General features: G+C 43.1%; 1 protein-coding gene across 1 annotated transcript in view; it reads left to right on the forward strand.

Annotated features, from left to right (window-relative positions):
* LOC122931701 (myeloperoxidase-like) overlaps positions 1–26,100 on the forward strand; it is a 90,771-nt gene that overhangs the window by 35,855 nt on the left and 28,816 nt on the right. The window contains exon 3 of the mRNA XM_044285771.1: positions 19,769–19,859. Within this exon, the coding sequence (XP_044141706.1) occupies positions 19,769–19,859 (91 nt within the window). The remainder of the gene's footprint in view (positions 1–19,768; positions 19,860–26,100) is intronic.

Consider the following 26,100-nt stretch of genomic DNA (forward strand, 5'->3'; position numbering starts at 1 on the left):
CATGCCTTACCATCCTTAGAACGGCATTGGGCCCCACCATATATCGCTGTAAATTCTGGCGGCTACTGGGACCTGAGGTAGTTGGTACACTAGGACGTGTGGATGTGGCAGAACGGCCACGTCCTCTCCCAGCACCAGAGGGTCCACTAACACCACCACGACCATGTCCACGTCCGCGTCCCTTACTAGATGTTTTTCTCATTGTTATGGTTCACCACAACAACAAATATATTATTTGGCCCAATGTATTGTATTCAAATTCAGCGGGATATAAATTTGAGGCCTAGTATTTAGGCGCTGGGTGACCGGTATGGATTTAGTGACAGAATTAGACTTGGAAATGCACAGAAGCGTGTGTGTGTGAAGTTATTCTGAATGACCCAATGTGCACCTTGAATATTATATACCCTTTTAGGGATAGATTTCAAATAGCTCTGATATAGCAGAAACCACTAAATTATGAAATTGCTAAATTGGGAATTGTATTTCAACCCAGAACAAGAAATGTGCTTGAACGGACACTAAATAACTCGCCCAGCTACAGCACTAAGGACAGATTTAGCTGGATATAAATTTGAGGCCTAGTATTTAGGCGCTGGGTGACAGGTATGGGTTTAGTGACAGAATTAGACTTGGAAATGCACAGTAGCGGGTGTGTGAAGTTATTCTGAATGTCCCTATGTGCACCTTCAATATGATCTACCCTTTTAGGGATAGATTTCAAATAGCTCTGATATAGCAGAAACCACTAAATTATGAAATTGCTAAATTGGGAATTGTATTTCAACCCAGAACAAAAAATGTGCTTTGACGGACACTAAATAACTTTCCCAGCCACAACAGGACAGCGTTAATGAGAGATTTAGCAGGATATAAATTTGAGGCCTAGTATTTAGGCGCTGGGTGACAGGTATGGGTTTAGTGACAGAATTAGACTTGGAAATGCACAGTAGCGGGTGTGTGAAGTTATTCTGAATGTCCCTATGTGCACCTTCAATATGATCTACCCTTTTAGGGATAGATTTCAAATAGCTCTGATATAGCAGAAACCACTAAATTATGAAATTGCTAAATTGGGAATTGTATTTCAACCCAGAACAAGAAATGTGCTTGAACGGACACTAAATAACTCGCCCAGCTACAGCACTAAGGACAGATTTAGCTGGATATAAATTTGAGGCCTAGTATTTAGGCGCTGGGTGACAGGTATGGGTTTAGTGACAGAATTAGACTTGGAAATGCACAGTAGCGGGTGTGTGAAGTTATTCTGAATGTCCCTATGTGCACCTTCAATATGATCTACCCTTTTAGGGATAGATTTCAAATAGCTCTGATATAGCAGAAACCACTAAATTATGAAATTGCTAAATTGGGAATTGTATTTCAACCCAGAACAAAAAATGTGCTTTGACGGACACTAAATAACTTTCCCAGCCACAACAGGACAGCGTTAACGAGAGATTTAGCAGGATATAATTTTGAGGCCTAGTATTTAGGCGCTGGGTGACAGGTATGGGTTTAGTGACAGAATTAGACTTGGAAATGCACAGTAGCGGGTGTGTGAAGTTATTCTGAATGTCCCTATGTGCACCTTCAATATGATCTACCCTTTTAGGGATAGATTTCAAATAGCTCTGATATAGCAGAAACCACTAAATTATGAAATTGCTAAATTGGGAATTGTATTTCAACCCAGAACAAGAAATGTGCTTGAACGGACACTAAATAACTCGCCCAGCTACAGCACTAAGGACAGATTTAGCTGGATATAAATTTGAGGCCTAGTATTTAGGCGCTGGGTGACAGGTATGGGTTTAGTGACAGAATTAGACTTGGAAATGCACAGTAGCGGGTGTGTGAAGTTATTCTGAATGTCCCTATGTGCACCTTCAATATGATCTACCCTTTTAGGGATAGATTTCAAATAGCTCTGATATAGCAGAAACCACTAAATTATGAAATTGCTAAATTGGGAATTGTATTTCAACCCAGAACAAAAAATGTGCTTTGACGGACACTAAATAACTTTCCCAGCTACAACAGGACAGCGGTAACGAGAGATTTAGCAGGATATAAATTTGAGGCCTAGTATTTAGGCGCTGGGTGACAGGTATGGGTTTAGTGACAGAATTAGACTTGGAAATACACAGTAGCGGGTGTGTGTGAAGTTATTCTGAATGACCCAATGTGCACCTTGAATATTATATACCCTTTTAGGGATAGATTTCAAATAGCTCTGATATAGCAGAAACCACTAAATTATGAAATTGCTAAATTGGGAATTGTACTTCAACCCAGAACAAAAAATGTGCTTTGACGGACACTAAATAACTTTCCCAGCTACAACAGGACAGCGGTAACGAGAGATTTAGCAGGATATAAATTTGAGGCCTAGTATTTAGGCGCTGGGTGACAGGTATGGGTTTAGTGACAGAATTAGACTTGGAAATACACAGTAGCGGGTGTGTGTGAAGTTATTCTGAATGACCCAATGTGCACCTTGAATATTATATACCCTTTTAGGGATAGATTTCAAATAGCTCTGATATAGCAGAAACCACTAAATTATGAAATTGCTAAATTGGGAATTGTACTTCAACCCAGAACAAAAAATGTGCTTTGACGGACACTAAATAACTTTCCCAGCTACAACAGGACAGCGGTAACGAGAGATTTAGCAGGATATAAATTTGAGGCCTAGTATTTAGGCGCTGGGTGACAGGTATGGGTTTAGTGACAGAATTAGACTTGAAAATACACAGTAGCGGGTGTGTGTGAAGTTATTCTGAATGACCCAATGTGCACCTTGAATATTATATACCCTTTTAGGGATAGATTTCAAATAGCTCTGATATAGCAGAAACCACTAAATTATGAAATTGCTAAATTGGGAATTGTACTTCAACCCAGAACAAAAAATGTGCTTTGACGGACACTAAATAACTTTCCCAGCTACAACAGGACAGCGGTAACGAGAGATTTAGCGGGATATAAATTTGAGGCCTAGTATTTAGGCGCTGGGTGACCGGTATGGATTTAGTGACAGAATTAGACTGGGATATGGCCAAAAAATAACCACACTATTGCTGGTTAAATGCACTTGGTGACGGGCGCAGCTTGCCCCTGATGTAGTATATGGCCAAAAAATGAACAGACTATTGCTGGTTAAATGCACTTGGTGTCACAGCTTGACCAACCACACTACTGAGGGTTAAATGCACTTGGTGACGGGCGCAGCTTGCCCCTGATGTAGTATATGGCCAAAAAATAAACAGACTATTGCTGGTTAAATGCACTTGGTGTGACAGCTTCACCCTGATGTAGGCTTTAGCCAGAAAACAACCACACCATTGAGGGTTAAATGCACTTGGTGACAGGCGCAGCTTGCCCCTGATTTTGTATATGGCCAAAAAATGAACAGACTATTGCTGGTTAAATGCACTTGGTGTGACAGCTTCACCCTGATGTAGGCTTTAGCCAAAAACAACCACACCATTGAGGGTTAAATGCACTTGGTGACAGGCGCAGCTTGCCCCTGATTTTGTATATGGCCAAAAAATGAACAGACTATTGCTGGTTAAATGCACTTGGTGTGACAGCTTCACCCTGATGTAGGCTTTAGCCAAAAAACAACCACACCATTGAGGGTTAAATGCACTTGGTGACAGGCGCAGCTTGCCCCTGATTTTGTATATGGCCAAAAAATGAACAGACTATTGCTGGTTAAATGCACTTGGTGTGACAGCTTCACCCTGATGTAGGCTTTAGCCAAAAAACAACCACACCATTGAGGGTTAAATGCACTTGGTGACAGGCGCAGCTTGCCCCTGATTTTGTATATGGCCAAAAAATGAACAGACTATTGCTGGTTAAATGCACTTGGTGTGACAGCTTCACCCTGATGTAGGCTTTAGCCAAAAAACAACCACACCATTGAGGGTTAAATGCACTTGGTCGCAGCTTGTGCTGGCGCACCACAAGACACAAAATGGCCGCCGATCACCCCAGAAAAATGTGACTGACAAACGGTCTGGGCAGCCTAAAAACAGTGAGCAATTGAGGATCAGCAGCTCAATGATCCACAGCTGCAGATCGATCAGTTAATCAAGTCCTTTGGAGGAGTTAATCTGCCTAATCTCGCCCTACTGTCGCATCCGCAACCTCTCCCTACGCTAATCAGAGCAGAGTGACGGGCGGCGCTATGTGACTCCAGCTTAAATAGAGGCTGGGTCACATGGTGCTCTGGCCAATCACAGCCATGCCAATAGTAGGCATGGCTGTGACGGCCTCTTGGGGCAAGTAGTATGACGCTTGTTGATTGGCTGCTTTGCAGCCTTTCAAAAAGCGCCAAGAAAGCGTCACAAAAGCGCCAAGAAAGCGACGAACACCGAACCCGAACCCGGACTTTTACGAAAATGTCCGGGTTCGGGTCCGTGTCACGGACACCCCAAAATTCGGTACGAACCCGAACTATACAGTTCGAGTTCGCTCATCCCTAATGGCAATAAAAGAAGCCCAAGAATTAGCAGATCTACAACTAAAAATATGAAAAGAAGGGCACCAGGTAAGTATTCTGTTCATTCCCCAGTTAATGTGAATATTTTTTCTTGAACCAGAGGGTCACTTTTAGGCTACTTTCACACTAGCGTTCTGAACGGATCCGCTCATATAATGCAGATGGTGGCTCCGTTCAGAACGGATCCGTCTGCATTATATTGTATAAAATTTTCTAAGTGTGAAAGTAGCCTGAGCGGATCCGTCCAGACTTTTACATTGAAAGTCAATGGTGGACGGATCCGTTTGAAGATTGAGCCATATTGTGTCATCTTCAAACGGATCCGTCCCCATTGACTTACATTGTAAGTCTGGACGGATCCGCACGCCTCCGCACGGCCAGGCGGACACCCGAACGCTGCAAGCAGCGTTCAGGTGTCCGCCTGCTGAGCGGAGCGGAGGCTGAACGCCGCCAGACTGATGCATTCTGAGCGGATCCGCGTCCACTCAGAATGCATTAGGGCTGGACGGAAGCGTTCGGTGCCGCTTGTGAGCCCCTTCAAACGGAGCTCACAAGCGGACAGCCGAACGCTAGTGTGAAAGTAGCCTAACTCTTCAGAGGCAATAGCGGGGTGGTATGTCCGGTCATCTCACTGTATTTTAAGTCAATATTTTTATACTGAATTGGTGTCTTCCTTTAAAAACTTAGGGTTCTCCAAATCCACACCAGAGAGACAAGGAACAAAAAAAGGAAAAAAAGTGCTGTCCTGCAGGATTCAAATGTAAGATTTGTTTTCTGGCTTTTAGATTTACATTGTGTTATCGCATTTTTATTATATCTTAACTTATGACTTGGCAGCAGATACATTTCTACTAGGCCCATACTCTTGATGAAGGAGTATTTCTGTACATCTGGAACAAAATAAGGCAGATTAACAATGCATGTCTATTTTCTGGCGTATGTAGTCGCTGCACCTCTTTTACCAGCACATACATACGGTATATCAGAAATAAATGGTGGGATTCAACTGTTGTTTCAAAATTAACTTATTTTTAAAAACCTGGAATTGTTTTTAGCCTGCATTGTAATACTATATGTTTTGTTGATGAATGTGCTGCACTGGCGGAGAGACGGAGGTACTGTTTGTACATTACACCAGAATTAATACATCGTCACATCATACACAGTGTAGGAAGGTGCAAGGGACCGTCATTGACGGAAGGTATGTGTCACCGAGGTTCCTGGCCTCAGTGAAGTAAGAGACGGTATTTGATATGTCAGCAGTAGCTATTGCTGTTTGACACCTTGCTATTTAGGATAGCTGTAATAGCTGATCCGGGATGGCTCTTACTGGGAGTAGTCAAAGTGCTGGGTGGGTGACTACTCCCCACATTCTAGGCCAGGTTTTGACTGGCCTAGATAAAACCCAGCCAGCAGCGTCAGCTGTTGGTGATGATTTGATTACCTCTCTTTCTGACAGAGGAGCTCTGGCAATCACTGGACTGGGATCTGAGCCGTGTGCTAGAGTGGAGGCCTGAGTTTGGGAGGTCTGCTCTGTCCTGAGCAATGCTGATTGGGTGTGAACTAACACCTAGGATAACAGGTCACTGTTTTGCTGTATGATCTGTCTAGGTGTGAACGAACACCAAAACGGCAAATGGACTGTCGTACTGTTTTGTTGCCATAAGTGTGAACAAAACACTGAAGATTTTGAGTTACAAACTGGTCTTTGCCTCTATACTGCGTCCGCTTGTCCTGTCTACCAGAGCGAATCCCCACAACAGTTAGAGACATCTTGTACTATGTGACCAGACACACAGGCTGGTGATTAATGGACTAATCCTCACCCCTACATTGTAAGTGTACAGCAGCTTTTTATGTTATACCTCATGTGTGGGCTCTCAAATTGATTGGGTCTTGATTGGCTCTTGAATTTAATTTAAAGGGACACTTCTATGAAAATTATGTATTGCATTAACAATCTATATGTTAATATTCTAGTTTTTTTTATATCAAAAAGGGTGGATTGTTTTTTATATATAATTTTTTGCTATCAATCCATGTATTAGGCCTCTTTCACACGGGCGTCATGTTTTTTGCCCGGATAAGAGGCGGGTGCGTTGCGGGAAAATGCGCGATTTTTCCGTGCGAGTGCAAAACATTGTCATGCGTTTTGCACTTGCGTGAGAAAAATCGCGCATGTTTGGTACCCAGACCCGAACTTCTTCACAGAAGTACGGGCTTGGGATTGATGTTCTGAAGATTGTATTATTTTCCCTTATAACATGGTTATAAGGGAAAATAATAGCATTCTGAATACAGAATGCTTTGGATAATAGTGCTGGAAGGGTTAAAAATAATAAAAAAGTTAACTCACCTTCTCCTCTTGTTCGCGCAGATGCCACTCTGTTCTTTAGCTGTGGACTGAATGACCTGAGGTGACGTCAGATCACATGCTCCAATCACATGGTCCATCACCATGGTGATGGAGCATGTGATCTGACGTCATCAAAGGTCCTTTAGCCCACAGATAAAGAACAGACCGGCATCTGCGCTAACAAGAGGAGAAGGTGAGTTAACTTTTTTATTATTTTTAACCCTTCCAGCACTATTATACAAAGCATTCTGTATTCAGAATGCTATTATTTTCCCTTATAACCATGTTATAAGGGAAAATAATACAGTGAATAGACTGTCACCTAGAACCCATGCGTGAAAATCGCACCGCATCCGCACTTGCTTGCGGATGCATGCGATTTTCACGCAACCCCATTCATTTCTATAGGGCCTGCGTTACGTGAAAAACGCACAAAGAGGAGCATGCTGCGATTTTCACGCAACGCACAAGTGATGCGTGAAAATCACCGCTCGTGTGCACAGTCTCATAGAAATGAATGGGTCAGGATTCAGTGCGGGTGCAATGCGTTCACCGCACGCATCGCACCCGCACGGAAAACTCGCCCGTGTGAAAGGGGCCTTATACTTCCTGTCCTGGCTCTTTAAAGGGTTTCTACCACTTCGGTTTCACATATTTAGCTGTCAGACACTAGCGATCCGCTAGTGTCTGCTCTGCCCAACCATCCTAATATAATTGCTTTTGGGGCAGCCGTTTTGCTAAAAAAGAGGCTCATTAGCATATTAATAAAAGTTCTTTTTTAGCAAAACGGCTGCCCCAAAAGCAATTATATTAGGATGGTTGGGCAGAGCAGACACTAGCGGATCGCTAGTGTCTGACAGCTAAATATGTGAAACCGAAGTGGTAGAAACCCTTTAACCACTTCAGCCCCGCTAGGTGAAACCCCCTTCATGACCAGAGCACTTTTTACACTTCGGCACTACACTCCTTTCACCGGTTATCGCTCGGTCATGCAACTTACCACCCAAATGAATTTTACCTCCTTTTCTTCTCACTAATAGAGCTTTCATTTGGTGGTATTTTATTGCTGCTGACATTTTTACTTTTTTTGTTATTAATCAAAATGTAACGATTTTTTTGCAAAAAAATGACATTTTTCACTTTCAGCTGTAAAATTTTGCAAAAAAAACGACATCCATATATAAATTTTTCGCCAAATTTATTGTTCTACATGTCTTTGATAAAAAAAAATGTTTGGGCAAAAAAAAAATGGTTTGGGTAAAAGTTATAGCATTTACAAACTATGGTACAAAAATGTGAATTTCCGCTTTTTGAAACAGCTCTGACTTTCTGAGCACCTGTCATGATTCCTGAGGTTCTACAATGCCCAAACAGTAGAAAACCCCCACAAATGACCCCATTTCGGAAAGTAGACACCCTAAGGTATTCGCTGATGGGCATAGTGAGTTCATAGAACTTTTTATTTTTTGTCACAAGTTAGCGGAAAATGATGATGATTTTTTTATTTAATTTTTTCTTACAAAGTCTCATATTCCACTAACTTGCGACAAAAAATAAAAAATTCTAGGAACTCGCCATGCCCCTCACGGAATACCTTGGGGTGTCTTCTTTCCAAAATGGGGTCACTTGTGGGGTAGTTATACTGCCCTGGCAATTTAGGGGCCCAAATGTGTGAGAAGAACTTTGCAATCAAAATGTGTAAAAAATGACCGGTGAAATCCAAAAGGTGCACTTTGGAATATGTGCCCCTTTGCCCACCTTGGCAGCAAAAAAGTGTCACACATCTGGTATCGCCGTACTCAGGAGAAGTTGGGGAATGTGTTTTGGGGTGTCATTTTACATATACCCATGCTGGGTGAGAAAAATATCTTGGTCAAATGCCAACTTTGTATAAAAAAATGGGAAAAGTTGTCTTTTGCCAAGATATTTCTCTCATCCAGCATGGGTATATGTAAAATGACACCCCAAAACACATTCCCCAACTTCTCCTGAGTACGGCGATACCAGATGTGTCACACTTTTTTGCTGCCAAGGTGGGCAAAGGGGCACATATTCCAAAGTGCACCTTTCAGATTTTGCAGGCCATTTTTTACACATTTTGATTGCAAGGTACTTCTCACACATTTGGGCCCCTAAATTGCCAGGGCAGTATAACTACGCCACAAGTGACCCCATTTTGGAAAGAAGACACCCCAAGGTATTCCGTGAGGGGCATGGCGAGTTCCTAGAATTTTTTATTTTTTGTCACAAGTTAGAGGAAAATTGTGATTTTTTTTGTTTCTCTTTTTTCCTTACAAAGTCTCATATTCCACTAACTTGCGACAAAAAATAAAAAATTCTAGGAACTCGCCATGCCCCTCACGGAATACCTTGGGGTGTCTTCTTTCCAAAATGGGGTCACTTGTGGCGTAGTTATACTGCCCTGGCAATTTAGGGGCCCAAATGTGTGAGAAGTACTTTGCAATCAAAATCTGTAAAAAATGGCCTGCAAAATCTGAAAGGTGCACTTTGGAATATGTGCTCCTTTGCCCACCTTGGCAGCAAAAAAGTGTAACACATCTGGTATCGCCGTACTCAGGAGAAGTTGGGGAATGTGTTTTGGGGTGTCATTTTACATATACCCATGCTGGATGAGAGAAATATCTTGGCAAAAGACAACTTTTCCCATTTTTTTATACAAAGTTGGCATTTGACCAAGATATTTTTCTCACCCAGCATGGGTATATGTAAAATGACACCCCAAAACACATTCCCCAACTTCTCCTGAGTACGGCGATACCAGATGTGTGACACTTTTTTGCTGCCAAGGTGGGCAAAGGGGCACATATTCCAAAGTGCACCTTTCAGATTTTGCAGGCCATTTTTTACAGATTTTGATTGCAAAGTACTTCTCACACATTTGGGCCCCTAAATTGCCAGGGCAGTATAACTACGCCACAAGTGACCCCATTTTGGAAAGAAGACACCCCAAGGTATTCCGTGAGGGGCATGGCGAGTTCCTAGAATTTTTTATTTTTTGTCGCAAGTTAGTGGAATATGAGACTTTGTAAGGAAAAAAGAAAAAAAAAGAAAAATCATCATTTTCCGCTAACTTGTGACAAAAAATAAAAAATTCTAGGAACTCGCCGTGCCCCTCACGGAATACCTTGGGGTGTCTTCTTTCCAAAATGGGGTCACTTGTGGCGTAGTTATACTGCCCTGGCAATTTAGGGGCCCAAATGTGTAAGAAGTACCTTGCAATCAAAATCTGTAAAAAATGGCCGGTGAAATCCGAAAGGTGCACTTTGGAATATGTGCCCCTTTGCCCACCTTGGCTGCAAAAAAGTGTCACACATCTGGTATCGCCGTACTCAGGAGAAGTTGGGGAATGTGTTTTGGGGTGCCATTTTACATATAACCATGCTGGGTGAGAGAAATATCTTGGCAAAAGACAACTTTTCCTATTTTTTTATACAAAGTTGGCATTTGACCAAGATATTTCTCTCACCCAGCATGGGTATATGTAAAATGACACCCCAAAACACATTCCCCAACTTCTCCTGAGTACGGCGATACCAGATGTGTGACACTTTTTTGCAGCCTAGATGCGCAAAGGGGCCCAAATTCCTTTTAGGAGGGCATTTTTAGACATTTGGATCCCAGACTTCTTCTCACACTTTCGGGCCCCTAAAAAGCCAGGGCAGTATAAATACCCCACATGTGACCCCACTTTGGAAAGAAGACACCCCAAGGTATTCAATGAGGGGCCTGGCGAGTTCCTAGAAATTTTTTATTTTTTGCATAAGTTAGCGGAAATTGATTTTTTTGGTTTTTTTCTCACAAAGTCTCACTTTCCGCTAACTTAGGACAAAAATTTCAATCTTTCATGGACTCAATATGCCCCTCAGCGAATACCTTGGGGTGTCTTCTTTCCGAAATGGGGTCACATGTGGGGTATTTATACTGCCCTGGCTTTTTAGGGGCCCTAAAGCGTGAGAAGAAGTCTGGAATATAAATGTCTAAAAATGTTTACGCATTTGGATTCCGTGAGGGGTATGGTGAGTTCATGGGAGATTTTATTTTTTGACACAAGTTAGTAGAATATGAGACTTAGTAAGAAAAAACAAAAACAAAAAAAAAATTTCCGCTAACTTGTGCCAAAAAAATGTCTGAATGGAGCCTTACAGGGGGGGGTGATCAATGACAGGGGGGGTGATCAATGACAGGGGGGTGATCAATGACAGGGGGGTGATCAATGACAGGGGGGTAATCACCCATATAGACTCCCGGATCACCCCCCTGTCATTGATCACCCCCCTGGTAAGGCTCCATTCAGACGTCCGTATAATTTTTACGGATCCATGGATCGGATCCGCAAAACACATGCGGACGTCTGAATGGAGCCTTACAGGGGGGTTATCAATGACAGGGGGTGATCAGGGTGATCACCCCCCTGTCACTGATCACCCCCCCTGTAAGGCTCCATTCAGACATCCGCATGATTTTTTACGGATCCATGGATACATGGATCGGATCCACAAAACACATGCGGACGTCTGAATGGAGCCTTACAGGGGGGTTATCAATGACAGGGGGTGATCAGGGTGATCAGGGTGATCACCCCCCTGTCACTGATCACCCCCCTGTAAGGCTCCATTCAGACATCCGCATGATTTTTTACGGATCCATGGATACATGGATCGGATCCACAAAACACATGCGGACGTCTGAATGGAGCCTTACAGGGGGGTTATCAATGACAGGGGGTGATCAGGGTGATCACCCCCCTGTCACTGATCACCCCCCCTGTAAGGCTCCATTCAGACATCCGCATGATTTTTTACGGATCCATGGATACATGGATCGGATCCACAAAACACATGCGGACGTCTGAAAGGAGCCTTACAGGGGGGTTATCAATGACAGGGGGTGATCAGGGTGATCAGGGAGATCACCCCCCTGTCACTGATCACCCCCCCTGTAAGGCTCCATTCAGACATCCGCATGATTTTTTACGGATCCATGGATACATGGATCGGATCCACAAAACACATGCGGACGTCTGAATGGAGCCTTACAGGGGGGTGATCAATGACAGGGGGGTGATCAGGGAGTGTATATGGGTGATCACCCGCCTGTCATTGATCACCCCCTGTAAGGCTCCATTCAGATGTCCGCATGTGTTTTGCGGATCCGATCCATGTATCCATGGATCCGTAAAAATCATGCGGACGTCTGAATGGAGCCTTACAGGGGGGTGATCAATTACAGGGGGGTGATCAATGACAGGGGGTAATCAGGGAGTGTATATGGGTGATCACCCCCCTGTAAGGCTCCATTCAGACGTCCGCATGTGTTTTGCGGATCCGATCCATGTATCCATGGATCCGTAAAAATCATGCGGACGTCTGAATGGAGCCTTACAGGGGGGTGATCAATGACAGGGGGGTGATCAATGACAGGGGGTGATCAGGGAGTGTATATGGGTGATCACCCGCCTGTCATTGATCACCCCCCTGTAAGGCTCCATTTAGACGTCCGTATGCGTTTTGCGGATCCGATCCATGTATCCGTGGATCCGTAAAAATCATACAGACGTCTGAACGGAGCCTGACAGGGGGGTGATCAATGACAGGGGGGTGATCAGGGAGTTTATATGGGGTGATCATGGGTGATCAGGGGTTTATAAGGGGTTAATAAGTGACGGGGGGGGTGTAGTGTAGTGTAGTGTGGTGTTTGGTGCGACTGTACTGACCTACCTGAGTCCTCTGGTGGTCGATCCTAACAAAAGGGACCACCAGAGGACCAGGTAGGAGGTATATTAGACGCTGTTATGAAAACAGCGTCTAATATACCTGTTAGGGGTTAAAAAATTCGGATCTCCAGCCTGCCAGCGAACGATCGCCGCTGGCATGCTGGAGATCCACTCGCTTACCTTCCGTTCCTGTGAGCGCGCGCGCCTGTGTGCGCGCGTTCACAGGAAATCTCGCGTCTCGCGAGATGACGCATATATGCGTGACTGTGCGCCAGCCTGCCACCTCCGGAACGCGAATCTGCGTTAGGCGGTCCGGAGGTGGTTAAAGGGAGTCTGTCACCTCCATATGGCCATATACAGCACTTACATGGCTCTGTAGCACACCTATACAGGATTGTAATAGTACCTTTGTTCTTTTCTTTAGACTTGCACCAGCAGAAAAAAAATAGTTTAATTCATATGCAAATGAGCACTCGCAAGTGCCCAGGGGCGGTGTTCTGTGTGTAGGTGCCCAGGCTGCTCTGCCTTCTTTTCACTTTACTCCTCCCCAGCCTCTGCCTTTGCCCGCCCTCCAAGTCCGGACCTATTGATGAGGCAAGAAACTTGGAGGGCGGGCAAAAGCAGAGACTGGGGAGGAGTAAAGTGAAAAGAAGGCAGAGCAGCCTGGGCACCTACACACTGAACGCTGCCCTGGGCACTTGCGAGTGTCCATTTGCATATGAATTAAACTTCGTTTTTCCTGCTAGTGCAAGTCTAAAGAAAAGAACAAATGTACCATTACAATCCTGTATAGGTTTGCTACAGAGCCATGTAAGCACTGTATATGGCCATATGGAGGTGACAGACTCCCTTTAACTTCCTCTTTGTTTGATGTTTTAGAACGGTAAACGGTCTCCCTCAGTCAGGCCATCGCAGTGATCAGAGTGGGGTGAAAGCGTGTAACTTAATCAGACATTACACCGATAAGTGAAAGGCTCTTCTGGAGGCCTCTTTTTCTAAGCCTATCAAGAGAACAATACAGCTGTCATACTGTTTGTTGTTCCAATTCTACACCTACTATTATAATATATGAAGATTATATTATACAATGAAGATTACATTGTAGATAACATTTTTACCCCACAGTTGCAGTAAACTGACAATAGGTTGGCTATCTTTGTAGGAGTTCTATATCTCTCTGTGTTAACTGCTACAGAAGGAAAGTATTTTGTATTTCATTTTCAATGGCTTAGCACTGCCAAAATTAAAAAAAAGGAAAACTGGCAAAAATTCAGAAAAATTTGTTTTATTTATGAATTTGTTTAAAATACACCCATTTCCGATACAACTCTGCTATGGTGTTTTAGTAAGGGCTCATTCAGACGACCGTATGTTGTCTGCAAAAATGCAGATCCGTTTTTTTTGCGGACAGTTCAGCGTGTCTGCAAAAAAAAGGATAGCATTTTTGCAGACCTATAGACTTCAATGGGGCCATGATTTTCTGCCAAGCGTAGGACATGTTTTATTTATTTTTCGGAGCCGTAGAATAGAAGAAAAGAGTCCCATAGAAGTGAATAGGTCTGCATCTAATCCGCAAAAAAATTGATCTGCATTTTTGCAGACAGCATACAGCCATCTGAATGAGCCCTAAATGGGCAGAAAGAGATTTCACTTTCTGCCTTTCCTATTTAAAGTAGAGAAAAAAGACAATGCAACAACACTCTGCAAACCAAATAAAGTACATTCATGCCATAGTTATAAAAAAATATTCAGGTGCTAATGCTACGCTTATTTTATAAAGTGAGATGCTTGGCAAATGCATTTTGTACAAAACCATTTGGGCCCGTCTGCCAAACGTCAAGGCGATCTCTGTAAGACGGGAACCTAACACTAAATACTACCTGTTATGCGCCATAATGATTTTAAGTAGTTTAAGTATAAAGCTGTGGCCTGCTCTCACTGCATTCATTGGAAGCCGTCTGGCACCAGGAGAGGTATGGAGTGGGTTCGGCATGCATGTTGGTACCTGCATCCCCTGGAAGTAATAAAGGCCATTATGGCACCAAAAATGGTAAAAGGCAGAGTGGACCAAGCATGCATGTGGAACCAACACTTCCTGAACGTTATGGCGGCTATAATGGCGCATAACAGGTAGTATTTAGTGTTAGGTTCCCATCTTACAGAGATCGCCTTGACGTTTGGCAGACGGGCCCAAATGGTTTTGTACAAAATGCATTTGCCAAGCATCTCACTTTATAAAATAAGCGTAGCATTAGCACCTGAATATTTTTTATAACTATGGCATTATTCTACTTTATTTGGTTTGCAGAGTGCTGTTGCATTGTCTTTTTTCCCTGTTTCTAGCCATGGCAGCGTGCACCTGTGCATTGGGATGTGCTGACTGCCCCCCCCCCCCCCCCCTTTTTTTTTTTTTTTTTTTTTTATTATGCAGGTTTCCTGTTTAAAAACATATATATATATTTTTTTTTGCATGGGCTAGACTTCCCAAAGTCCACAGCATGGACTGATAGCCCGGATGCAGCTTGTTATGTACATGTATGGGGTTATTCTATATGAAATGTCTCCTCTGAAGTGACTAATAGCTTGCAATCTATTGTTGACATGGCAATCTATGTTGTCACATAATGTTAATCAAGGACTGCCAGATCTCAAAGTTTGTTTGGCTGGCATAGTGTTATGGACCTGCCCATGGGGTGTATCTCAGTCCAATCATTGCTCCTCTTCCTATAAATGTCTGTGTGAATGGGAGTGTTTTTACATCAGAACTAAGGAGGTAAGTGATGCTCAGTATCTGCTACAATGACCGATCAATGAAAGGCTTGCATATTCATACTTTGTGTATCTTACCAGGTGTCTCGCAATGAATCTTCTACATATTTGTGCTGTTTTAATACTAGCAAGTGTATTAACACAGACTAATGCTACTCCCAGCCAAGGTAATTCTCCTCCTTTTATTACTTCCAGCATTATACTGCTGAATATAAAGAACAGATTAAGAGCTCTGTAGATGTGTAGAATGCAATGTATTTGTATGATCCCATTATTGAAGTCATTTTCTTTGTGTAATATATATATATATATATATATATATATATATATATATATATTAATAATAATTAAAAAAAAAGGAACAGCACCTCCACAGATAATTGCAGGTGCAAGCTACCATAGCAACTATGTATAAAAACAAATAAGTAGCAGCACACCACTAAATGCACCAATGGTGGGTAAACGGGTGAATATGTGAACAGGGTCAAATACATGACTACCATACTTACTATTAAGCGGAGTAGAAGCTCTTAGCGCATATAATTGATCAAAAATATGTCGGGCCCATTTGCCAAACGTCAAGTTGGCTTACTAATACTCTGCTTAATAATAAGTATGGTAGTCATGTATTTGACCCTGTTCACACATTCACCCGTTTACCCACCCTTTGTGCATTTAGTGGTGTGATGCTACTTATTTGTTATATATATATAAAAACCGGATTCCAAAAAAGTTGGGACACTAAACAAATTGTGAATAAAAACTGAATGCAATGATGTGGAGATGGCAAATGTCAATATTTTATTTGTAATAGAACGTAGATGACAGATCAAACGTTTAATCCGAGTAAATGTATAATTTTAAAGGAAAAATACGTTGATTCAAATTTTCACGGTGTCAACAAATCCCCAAAAAGTTGGGACAAGTAGCAATAAGAGGCTGGAAAAAGTAAATTTGAGCATAACGAAGAGCTGGAAGACCAATTAACACTAATTAGGTCAATTGGCAACATGATTGGGTATAAAAAGAGCTTCTCAGAGTGGCAGTGTCTCTCAGAAGCCAAGATGGGTAGAGGATCACCAATTCCCACAATGTTGCGCAGAAAGATAGTGGAGCAATATCAGAAAGGTGTTACCCAGCGAAAAATTGCAAAGACTTTGCATCTATCATCATCAACTGTGCATAACGATCATCCGAAGATTCAGAGAATCTGGAACAATCTCTGTGCGTAAGGGTCAAGGCCTGTAAAACCATACTGGATGCCCGTGATCTCCGGGCCCTTAAACGACACTGCACCACAAACAGGAATGCTACTGTAAAGGAAATCACAGAATGGGCTCAGGAATACTTCCAGAAACCATTGTCAGTGAACACAATCCACCGTGCCATCCGCCGTTGCCACCTGAAACTCTACAGTGCAAAGAAGAAGCCATTTCTAAGCAAGATCCACAAGCTCAGGCGTTTTCACTGTGCCAGGGATCATTTAAAATGGAGTGTGGCAAAATGGAAGACTGTTCTGTGGTCAGACGAGTCACGATTCAAAGTTCTTTTTGGAAATCTGGGACGCCATGTCATCCGGACCAAAGAGGACAAGGATAACCCAAGTTGTTATCAACGCTCAGTTCAGAAGCCTGCATCTCTGATGGTATGGGGTTGCATGAGTGCGTGTGGCATGGGCAGCTTGCATGTCTGGAAAGGCACCATCAATGCAGAAAAATATATTCAGGTTCTAGAACAACATATGCTCCCATCCAGACGTCATCTCTTTCAGGGAAGACCCTGCATTTTTCAACAAGATAATGCCAGACCACATTCTGCATCAATCACAACATCATGGCTGCGTAGGAGAAGGATCCGGGTACTGAAATGGCCAGTCTGCAGTCCAGATCTTTCACCTATAGAGAACATTTGGCGCATCATAGAAACATAGACTGTGTCGGCAGAGAAGAACCATTTGGCCCATCTAGTCTGCCCAATATACTAAATACTATGGATAGCCCCCGGCCCTATCTTATATGAAGGATGGCCTTATGCCTATCCCATGCATGCTTAAACTCCTTCACTGTACTTGCAGCTGCCACTTCTGCAGGAAGGCTATTCCATGCATCCACTACTCTCTCAGTAAAGTAATACTTCCTGATACTACTTTTAAACCTCTGCCCCTCTAATTTAAAACTATGTCCTCTTGTAGCAGTTTTTCTTCTTTTAAATATTCTCTCCTCTTTTACCTTGTTGATTCCCTTTATGTATTTAAAAGTTTCTATCATATCCCCTCTGTCTCGTCTTTCTTCCAAGCTATACATGTTAAGGTCCTTTAATCTTTCCTGGTAAGTTTTATCCTGCAATCCATGTACCAGTTTAGTAGCTCTTCTCTGAACTCTCTCCAAAGTATCAATATCCTTCTGGAGATATGGTCTCCAGTACTGAGCACAATACTCCAAATGAGGTCTCACTAGTGCTCTGTAGAGCGGCATGAGCACCTCCCTCTTTCTACTGGTAATTCCTCTTGCTATACACCCAAGCATCATAAAGAGGAAGGTGCAACAAAGAAGGCCCAAGACGATTGAATAGTTAGAGGCCTGTATTAGACAAGAATGGGAGAGCATTCCTATTTCTAAACTTGAGAAACTGGTCTCCTCGGTCCCCAGACGTCTGTTGAGTGTTGTAAGAAGAAGGGGAGATGCCACACAGTGGTGAAAATGGCCTTGTCCCAACTTTTTGGGGATTTGTTGACACCATGAAATTCTGATTCAACATATTTTTCCCTTAAAATGGTACATTTTCTCAGTTTAAACTTTTGTTCTGTGATTTATGTTCTATTCTGAATAGAATATTAGAAGTTGGCACCTCCACATCATTGCATTCAGTTTTTATTCACGATTTGTATAATTTTCTCAACTTTTTTAGAATCCGGTTTGTATATATTACAGATACATATACATGATTCTGTAATTTCAATGGATTATTTTAAACTATTATAAATCACATAGGACTATAACAATTATCCCTCCCCAACAACTGCAGTCCTTAAAGGATTTGTCCACGTTTAGGAAAAAATGTCTGCTCTCTTTCACTAGCCATGCCACTCAGGAACTCAGTTCCCTTGAAGTGAAGGTGTTGAAGTATGTCTTTTTTTTTTTTTTTTACAGAAAGCAGCCATGTTTTTTTCTTACTTTGGACAGTTGTGGGTGGATGAGTGATATTGAGTTTCTCATGCTGTGTATTGTGGATAGATGCGAGGCGTAGCCACAGAGCCCCTCTCTGACTTGTCCTAAAACCTATTGTAACTCAAATTAAAAAAATAATAATACTTCAAATATAATTCTGATTGGATTTGAGCTTAGTTCAGCATCAGGAAAGGTAAGCAGTGGTTGATGTTACAGAGGTCATCTGACAGATTTAGCATAGCACAGGACTGAGAAATCTGCATGGTACTGTGTTACATGGCAGCTCTACAATTAAATTATAGAAAATGTTTAAAAAAAAAATCCAGACGCAAATCTCTTGTACTTGTGAAAGTACATGGAGTATAGGAGAATATAAGACACTTTAGGAAGAATACTTCTCTCTCCTCTTTATCAGATTCTGCCCACTTTTCCCCTTCACTAACTCTCATTCACTGCTCTAATCTGTCTTCACTAAAGATGGGCTGCCTGCTCACTGAAGGATCAGGTAACATAGAAGTCTATGGAGAGGGAAAAGGCAGAGGCAAAAAGACTGACACAGAGACTGTTGCTGATTTCATTTCACTGTTGGATATGCCTCTAAACTGCTTAGCACTGCCATATAATGTCTTCCATTACTGCTGCTGCTTCCGAGTGATCGAAAGCAGAATCTCCTGTTTCTCAATGTCCTGTGCATGGGCAGTCATGATGAGCAGCTAGTCTCCATCCACCAGCTCAGAGAAAATGTAGAATTACAGATAGAGATTCGACAGGGAAACTGCTAAAAGGAAATGCCACATAAAGTCATATGATGGCCAGAAGTCATATAATGAAAAAAAAAAAAAAACGGCATGCAGAAGTATTCGTCCAGCCAAAAGCCAGCATTTATGCAAGAAAATAATCGGATCCCTGTCGGATCTCATTATAGAATACTTAAAAGGATCTAAAAAGTAAACAATACTGGCGTCTTTCCTGATTCAGCAAAAGGCTCGTTACGTGTCCAAATGAATACAAATAGTAAAGTAAACTTGTGGTTACATGACCTGCACTTCACTTTTAATAACGTAACACCAATCCCGTTAATCAGGATTCCACACTTTAATAGTGTTTATGTTATGTACCTTGACTGCACTGCTACGCTGTATGCTGTACTGAATATTGTATTGCAGTATATTGGATACTGTATTGCTGTATGTTGCATTGGAATGACTTAATTTTTTCTTTACTAGGAGAATTTATTTTGCACAACGATGTTATTCTGAGTTCCACCAGAGAAGCAAAGAAGCTGGTAGGCGACGCATACTTCCAGACTAGGACTAAGTAAGATTAATACAGAAAGAAGAAACTAAAAACTACACTTGTGTGCAGAGGGGAGGGTTATGCCAAGGGGCAATAACTGAAATCTTATAGCCATAGGAGCACATTTATTAACGGGTTTATGCCACAAAAGTAGAGTAAAAAAAAGTTGCAAATTATGGTGCACATCATATTTGTAGAAAAGTAGTGAGAAAAGTGGATGCAGATTAGCGATAACACACCTCATATTTACTATAATCTACATCAGAAACTCACATAAATCATAGTTAAAATCTACATCAACTCATAGCATATGTAACACTAGTAGGGATGAGCGAACTCGAACTGTATAGTTCGGGTTCGTACCGAATTTTGGGGTGTCCGTGACACGGACCCGAACCCGGACATTTTCGTAAAAGTCCGGGTTCGGGTTCGGTGTTCGTCGCTTTCTTCGCGCTTTTGTGACGCTTTCTTGGCGCTTTTTGAAAGGCTGCAAAGCAGCCAATCAACAAGCGTCATACTACTTGCCCCAAGAGGCCGTCACAGCCATGCCTACTATTGGCATGGCTGTGATTGGCCAGAGCACCATGTGACCCAGCCTCTATTTAAGCTGGAGTCACATAGCGCCGCCCGTCACTCTGCTCTGATTAGCGTAGGGAGAGGTTGCGGATGCGACAGTAGGGCGAGATTAGGCAGATTAACTCCTCCAAAGGACTTCACTTGATTAATCGATCGATCTGCAGCTGTGCATCATTGAGCTGCTGATACTCAAATGCTCACTCACTGTTTTTAGGCTGCCCAGACCGTTTGTCAGTCACTTTTTTATGGTGTGATCGGCGGCCATTTTGTGTCTTGTGCGGTGCTGCGACCAAGTGCATCCAAGCTGCGACCAAGTGCATTTAACCCTCAATGGTGTGGTTGTTTTTTGGCTGAAGCCTACATCAGGGTGAAGCTGTCACACCAAGTGCATTTAACCAGCAATAGTCTGTTCATTTTTTGGCCATATACTAAATCAGGGGCAAGCTGCGCCTGTCACCAAGTGCATTTAACCCTCAATGGTGTGGTTGTTTTTTGGCTAAAGCCTACATCAGGGTGAAGCTGTCACACCAAGTGCATTTAACCAGCAATAGTCTGTTCATTTTTTGGCCATATCCCAGTCTAATTCTGTCACTAAATCCATACCGGTCACCCAGCGCCTAAATACTAGGCCTCAAATTTATATCCCGCTAAATCTGTCCCTAGTGCTGTAGCTGGGCGAGTTATTTAGTGTCCGTTCAAGCACATTTCTTGTTCTGGGTTGAAATACAATTCCCAATTTAGCAATTTCATAATTTAGTGGTTTCTGCTATATCAGAGCTATTTGAAATCTATCCCTAAAAGGGTATATAATATTCAAGGTGCACATTGGGTCATTCAGAATAACTTCACACACACCCGCTACTGTGTATTTCCAAGTCTAATTCTGTCACTAAACCCATACCTGTCACCCAGCGCCTAAATACTAGGCCTCAAATTTATATCCCGCTAAATCTGTCCCTAGTGCTGTAGCTGGGCGAGTTATTTAGTGTCCGTTCAAGCACATTTCTTGTTCTGGGTTGAAATACAATTCCCAATTTAGCAATTTCATAATTTAGTGGTTTCTGCTATATCAGAGCTATTTGAAATCTATCCCTAAAAGGGTATATAATATTCAAGGTGCACATTGGGTCATTCAGAATAACTTCACACACACCCGCTACTGTGTATTTCCAAGTCTAATTCTGTCACTAAACCCATACCTGTCACCCAGCGCCTAAATACTAGGCCTCAAATTTATATCCCGCTAAATCTGTCCCTAGTGCTGTAGCTGGGCGAGTTATTTAGTGTCCGTTCAAGCACATTTCTTGTTCTGGGTTGAAATACAATTCCCAATTTAGCAATTTCATAATTTAGTGGTTTCTGCTATATCAGAGCTATTTGAAATCTATCCCTAAAAGGGTATATAATATTCAAGGTGCACATTGGGTCATTCAGAATAACTTCACACACACCCGCTACTGTGTATTTCCAAGTCTAATTCTGTCACTAAACCCATACCTGTCACCCAGCGCCTAAATACTAGGCCTCAAATTTATATCCCGCTAAATCTGTCCTTAGTGCTGTAGCTGGGCGAGTTATTTAGTGTCCGTTCAAGCACATTTCTTGTTCTGGGTTGAAATACAATTCCCAATTTAGCAATTTCATAATTTAGTGGTTTCTGCTATATCAGAGCTATTTGAAATCTATCCCTAAAAGGGTATATAATATTCAAGGTGCACATTGGGTCATTCAGAATAACTTCACACACACCCGCTACTGTGTATTTCCAAGTCTAATTCTGTCACTAAACCCATACCTGTCACCCAGCGCCTAAATACTAGGCCTCAAATTTATATCCCGCTAAATCTGTCCTTAGTGCTGTAGCTGGGCGAGTTATTTAGTGTCCGTTCAAGCACATTTCTTGTTCTGGGTTGAAATACAATTCCCAATTTAGCAATTTCATAATTTAGTGGTTTCTGCTATATCAGAGCTATTTGAAATCTATCCCTAAAAGGGTATATAATATTCAAGGTGCACATTGGGTCATTCAGAATAACTTCACACACACCCGCTACTGTGTATTTCCAAGTCTAATTCTGTCACTAAACCCATACCTGTCACCCAGCGCCTAAATACTAGGCCTCAAATTTATATCCCGCTAAATCTGTCCTAGTGCTGTAGCTGGGCGAGTTATTTAGTGTCCGTTCAAGCACATTTCTTGTTCTGGGTTGAAATACAATTCCCAATTTAGCAATTTCATAATTTAGTGGTTTCTGCTATATCAGAGCTATTTGAAATCTATCCCTAAAAGGGTATATAATATTCAAGGTGCACATTGGGTCATTCAGAATAACTTCACACACACCCGCTACTGTGTATTTCCAAGTCTAATTCTGTCACTAAACCCATACCTGTCACCCAGCGCCTAAATACTAGGCCTCAAATTTATATCCCGCTAAATCTGTCCTTAGTGCTGTAGCTGGGCGAGTTATTTAGTGTCCGTTCAAGCACATTTCTTGTTCTGGGTTGAAATACAATTCCCAATTTAGCAATTTCATAATTTAGTGGTTTCTGCTATATCAGAGCTATTTGAAATCTATCCCTAAAAGGGTATATAATATTCAAGGTGCACATTGGGTCATTCAGAATAACTTCACACACACCCGCTACTGTGTATTTCCAAGTCTAATTCTGTCACTAAACCCATACCTGTCACCCAGCGCCTAAATACTAGGCCTCAAATTTATATCCCGCTAAATCTGTCCTAGTGCTGTAGCTGGGCGAGTTATTTAGTGTCCGTTCAAGCACATTTCTTGTTCTGGGTTGAAATACAATTCCCAATTTAGCAATTTCATAATTTAGTGGTTTCTGCTATATCAGAGCTATTTGAAATCTATCCCTAAAAGGGTATATAATATTCAAGGTGCACATTGGGTCATTCAGAATAACTTCACACACACCCGCTACTGTGTATTTCCAAGTCTAATTCTGTCACTAAACCCATACCTGTCACCCAGCGCCTAAATACTAGGCCTCAAATTTATATCCCGCTAAATCTGTCCTAGTGCTGTAGCTGGGCGAGTTATTTAGTGTCCGTTCAAGCACATTTCTTGTTCTGGGTTGAAATACAATTCCCAATTTAGCAATTTCATAATTTAGTGGTTTCTGCTATATCAGAGCTATTTGAAATCTATCCCTAAAAGGGTATATAATATTCAAGGTGCACATTGGGTCATTCAGAATAACTTCACACACACCCGCTACTGTGTATTTCCAAGTCTAATTCTGTCACTAAACCCATACCTGTCACCCAGCGCCTAAATACTAGGCCTCAAATTTATATCCAGCTAAATCTGTCCTTAGTGCTGTAGCTGGGCGAGTTATTTAGTGTCCGTTCAAGCACATTTCTTGTTCTGGGTTGAAATACAATTCCCAATTTAGCAATTTCATAATTTAGTGGTTTCTGCTATATCAGAGCTATTTGAAATCTATCCCTAAAAGGGTATATAATATTCAAGGTGCACATTGGGTCATTCAGAATAACTTCACACACACGCTTCTGTGCATTTCCAAGTCTAATTCTGTCACTAAATCCATACCGGTCACCCAGCGCCTAAATACTAGGCCTCAAATTTATATCCCGCTGAATTTGAATACAATACATTGGGCCAAATAATATATTTGTTGTTGTGGTGAACCATAACAATGAGAAAAACATCTAGTAAGGGACGCGGACGTGGACATGGTCGTGGTGGTGTTAGTGGACCCTCTGGTGCTGGGAGAGGACGTGGCCGTTCTGCCACATCCACACGTCCTAGTGTACCAACTACCTCAGGTCCCAGTAGCCGCCAGAATTTACAGCGATATATGGTGGGGCCCAATGCCGTTCTAAGGATGGTAAGGCCTGAGCAGGTACAGGCATTAGTCAATTGGGTGGCCGACAGTGGATCCAGCACGTTCACATTATCTCCCACCCAGTCTTCTGCAGAAAGCGCACAGATGGCGCCTGAAAACCAACCCCATCAGTCTGTCACATCACCCCCATGCATACCAGGGAAACTGTCTCAGCCTCAAGTTATGCAGCAGTCTCTTATGCTGTTTGAAGACTCCGCTGGCAGGGTTTCCCAAGGGCATCCACCTAGCCCTTCCCCAGCGGTGAAAGACATAGAATGCACTGACGCACAACCACTTATGTTTCCTGATGATGAGGACATGGGAATACCACCTCAGCATGTCTCTGATGATGACGAAACACAGGTGCCAACTGCTGCGTCTTTCTGCAGTGTGCAGACTGAACAGGAGGTCAGGGATCAAGACTGGGTGGAAGACGATGCAGGGGACGATGAGGTCCTAGACCCCACATGGAATGAAGGTCGTGCCACTGACTTTCACAGTTCGGAGGAAGAGGCAGTGGTGAGACCGAGCCAACAGCGTAGCAAAAGAGGGAGCAGTGGGCAAAAGCAGAACACCCGCCGCCAAGAGACTCCGCCTGCTACTGACCGCCGCCATCTGGGACCGAGCACCCCAAAGGCAGCTTCAAGGAGTTCCCTGGCATGGCACTTCTTCAAACAATGTGCTGACGACAAGACCCGAGTGGTTTGCACGCTGTGCCATCAGAGCCTGAAGCGAGGCATTAACGTTCTGAACCTGAGCACAACCTGCATGACCAGGCACCTGCATGCAAAGCATGAACTGCAGTGGAGTAAACACCTTAAAACCAAGGAAGTCACTCAGGCTCCCCCTGCTACCTCTTCTGCTGCTGCCGCCTCGGCCTATTCTGCTGCTGCCGCCTCGGCCTCTTCCTCCGCCTCTGGAGGAACGTTGGCACCTGCCGCCCAGCAAACAGGGGATGTACCACCAACACCACCACCACCACCTCCGTCACCAAGCGTCTCAACCATGTCACACGCCAGCGTTCAGCTCTCCATCTCACAAACATTTGATAGAAAGCGTAAATTCCCACCTAGCCACCCTCGATCCCTGGCCCTGAATGCCAGCATTTCTAAACTACTGGCCTATGAAATGCTGTCATTTAGGCTGGTGGACACAGACAGCTTCAAACAGCTCATGTCGCTTGCTGTCCCACAGTATGTTGTTCCCAGCCGGCACTACTTCTCCAAGAGAGCCGTGCCTTCCCTGCACAACCAAGTATCCGATAAAATCAAGTGTGCACTGCGCAACGCCATCTGTGGCAAGGTCCACCTAACCACAGATACGTGGACCAGTAAGCACGGCCAGGGACGCTATATCTCCCTAACTGCACACTGGGTAAATGTAGTGGCAGCTGGGCCCCAGGCGGAGAGCTGTTTGGCGCACGTCCTTCCGCCGCCAAGGATCGCAGGGCAACATTCTTTGCCTCCTGTTGCCACCTCCTCCTTCTCGGCTTCCTCCTCCTCTTCTTCCACCTGCTCATCCAGTCAGCCACACACCTTCACCACCAACTTCAGCACAGCCCGGGGTAAACGTCAGCAGGCCATTCTGAAACTCATATGTTTGGGGGACAGGCCCCACACCGCACAGGAGTTGTGGCGGGGTATAGAACAACAGACCGACGAGTGGTTGCTGCCGGTGAGCCTCAAGCCCGGCCTGGTGGTGTGTGATAATGGGCGAAATCTCGTTGCAGCTCTGGGACTAGCCAATTTGACGCACATCCCTTGCTTGGCGCATGTGCTGAATTTGGTGGTGCAGAAGTTCATTCACAACTACC

The sequence above is a fragment of the Bufo gargarizans genome, chromosome 3 (assembly GCF_014858855.1).
Source record: "Bufo gargarizans isolate SCDJY-AF-19 chromosome 3, ASM1485885v1, whole genome shotgun sequence".
NCBI lineage: Eukaryota > Metazoa > Chordata > Amphibia > Anura > Bufonidae > Bufo > Bufo gargarizans.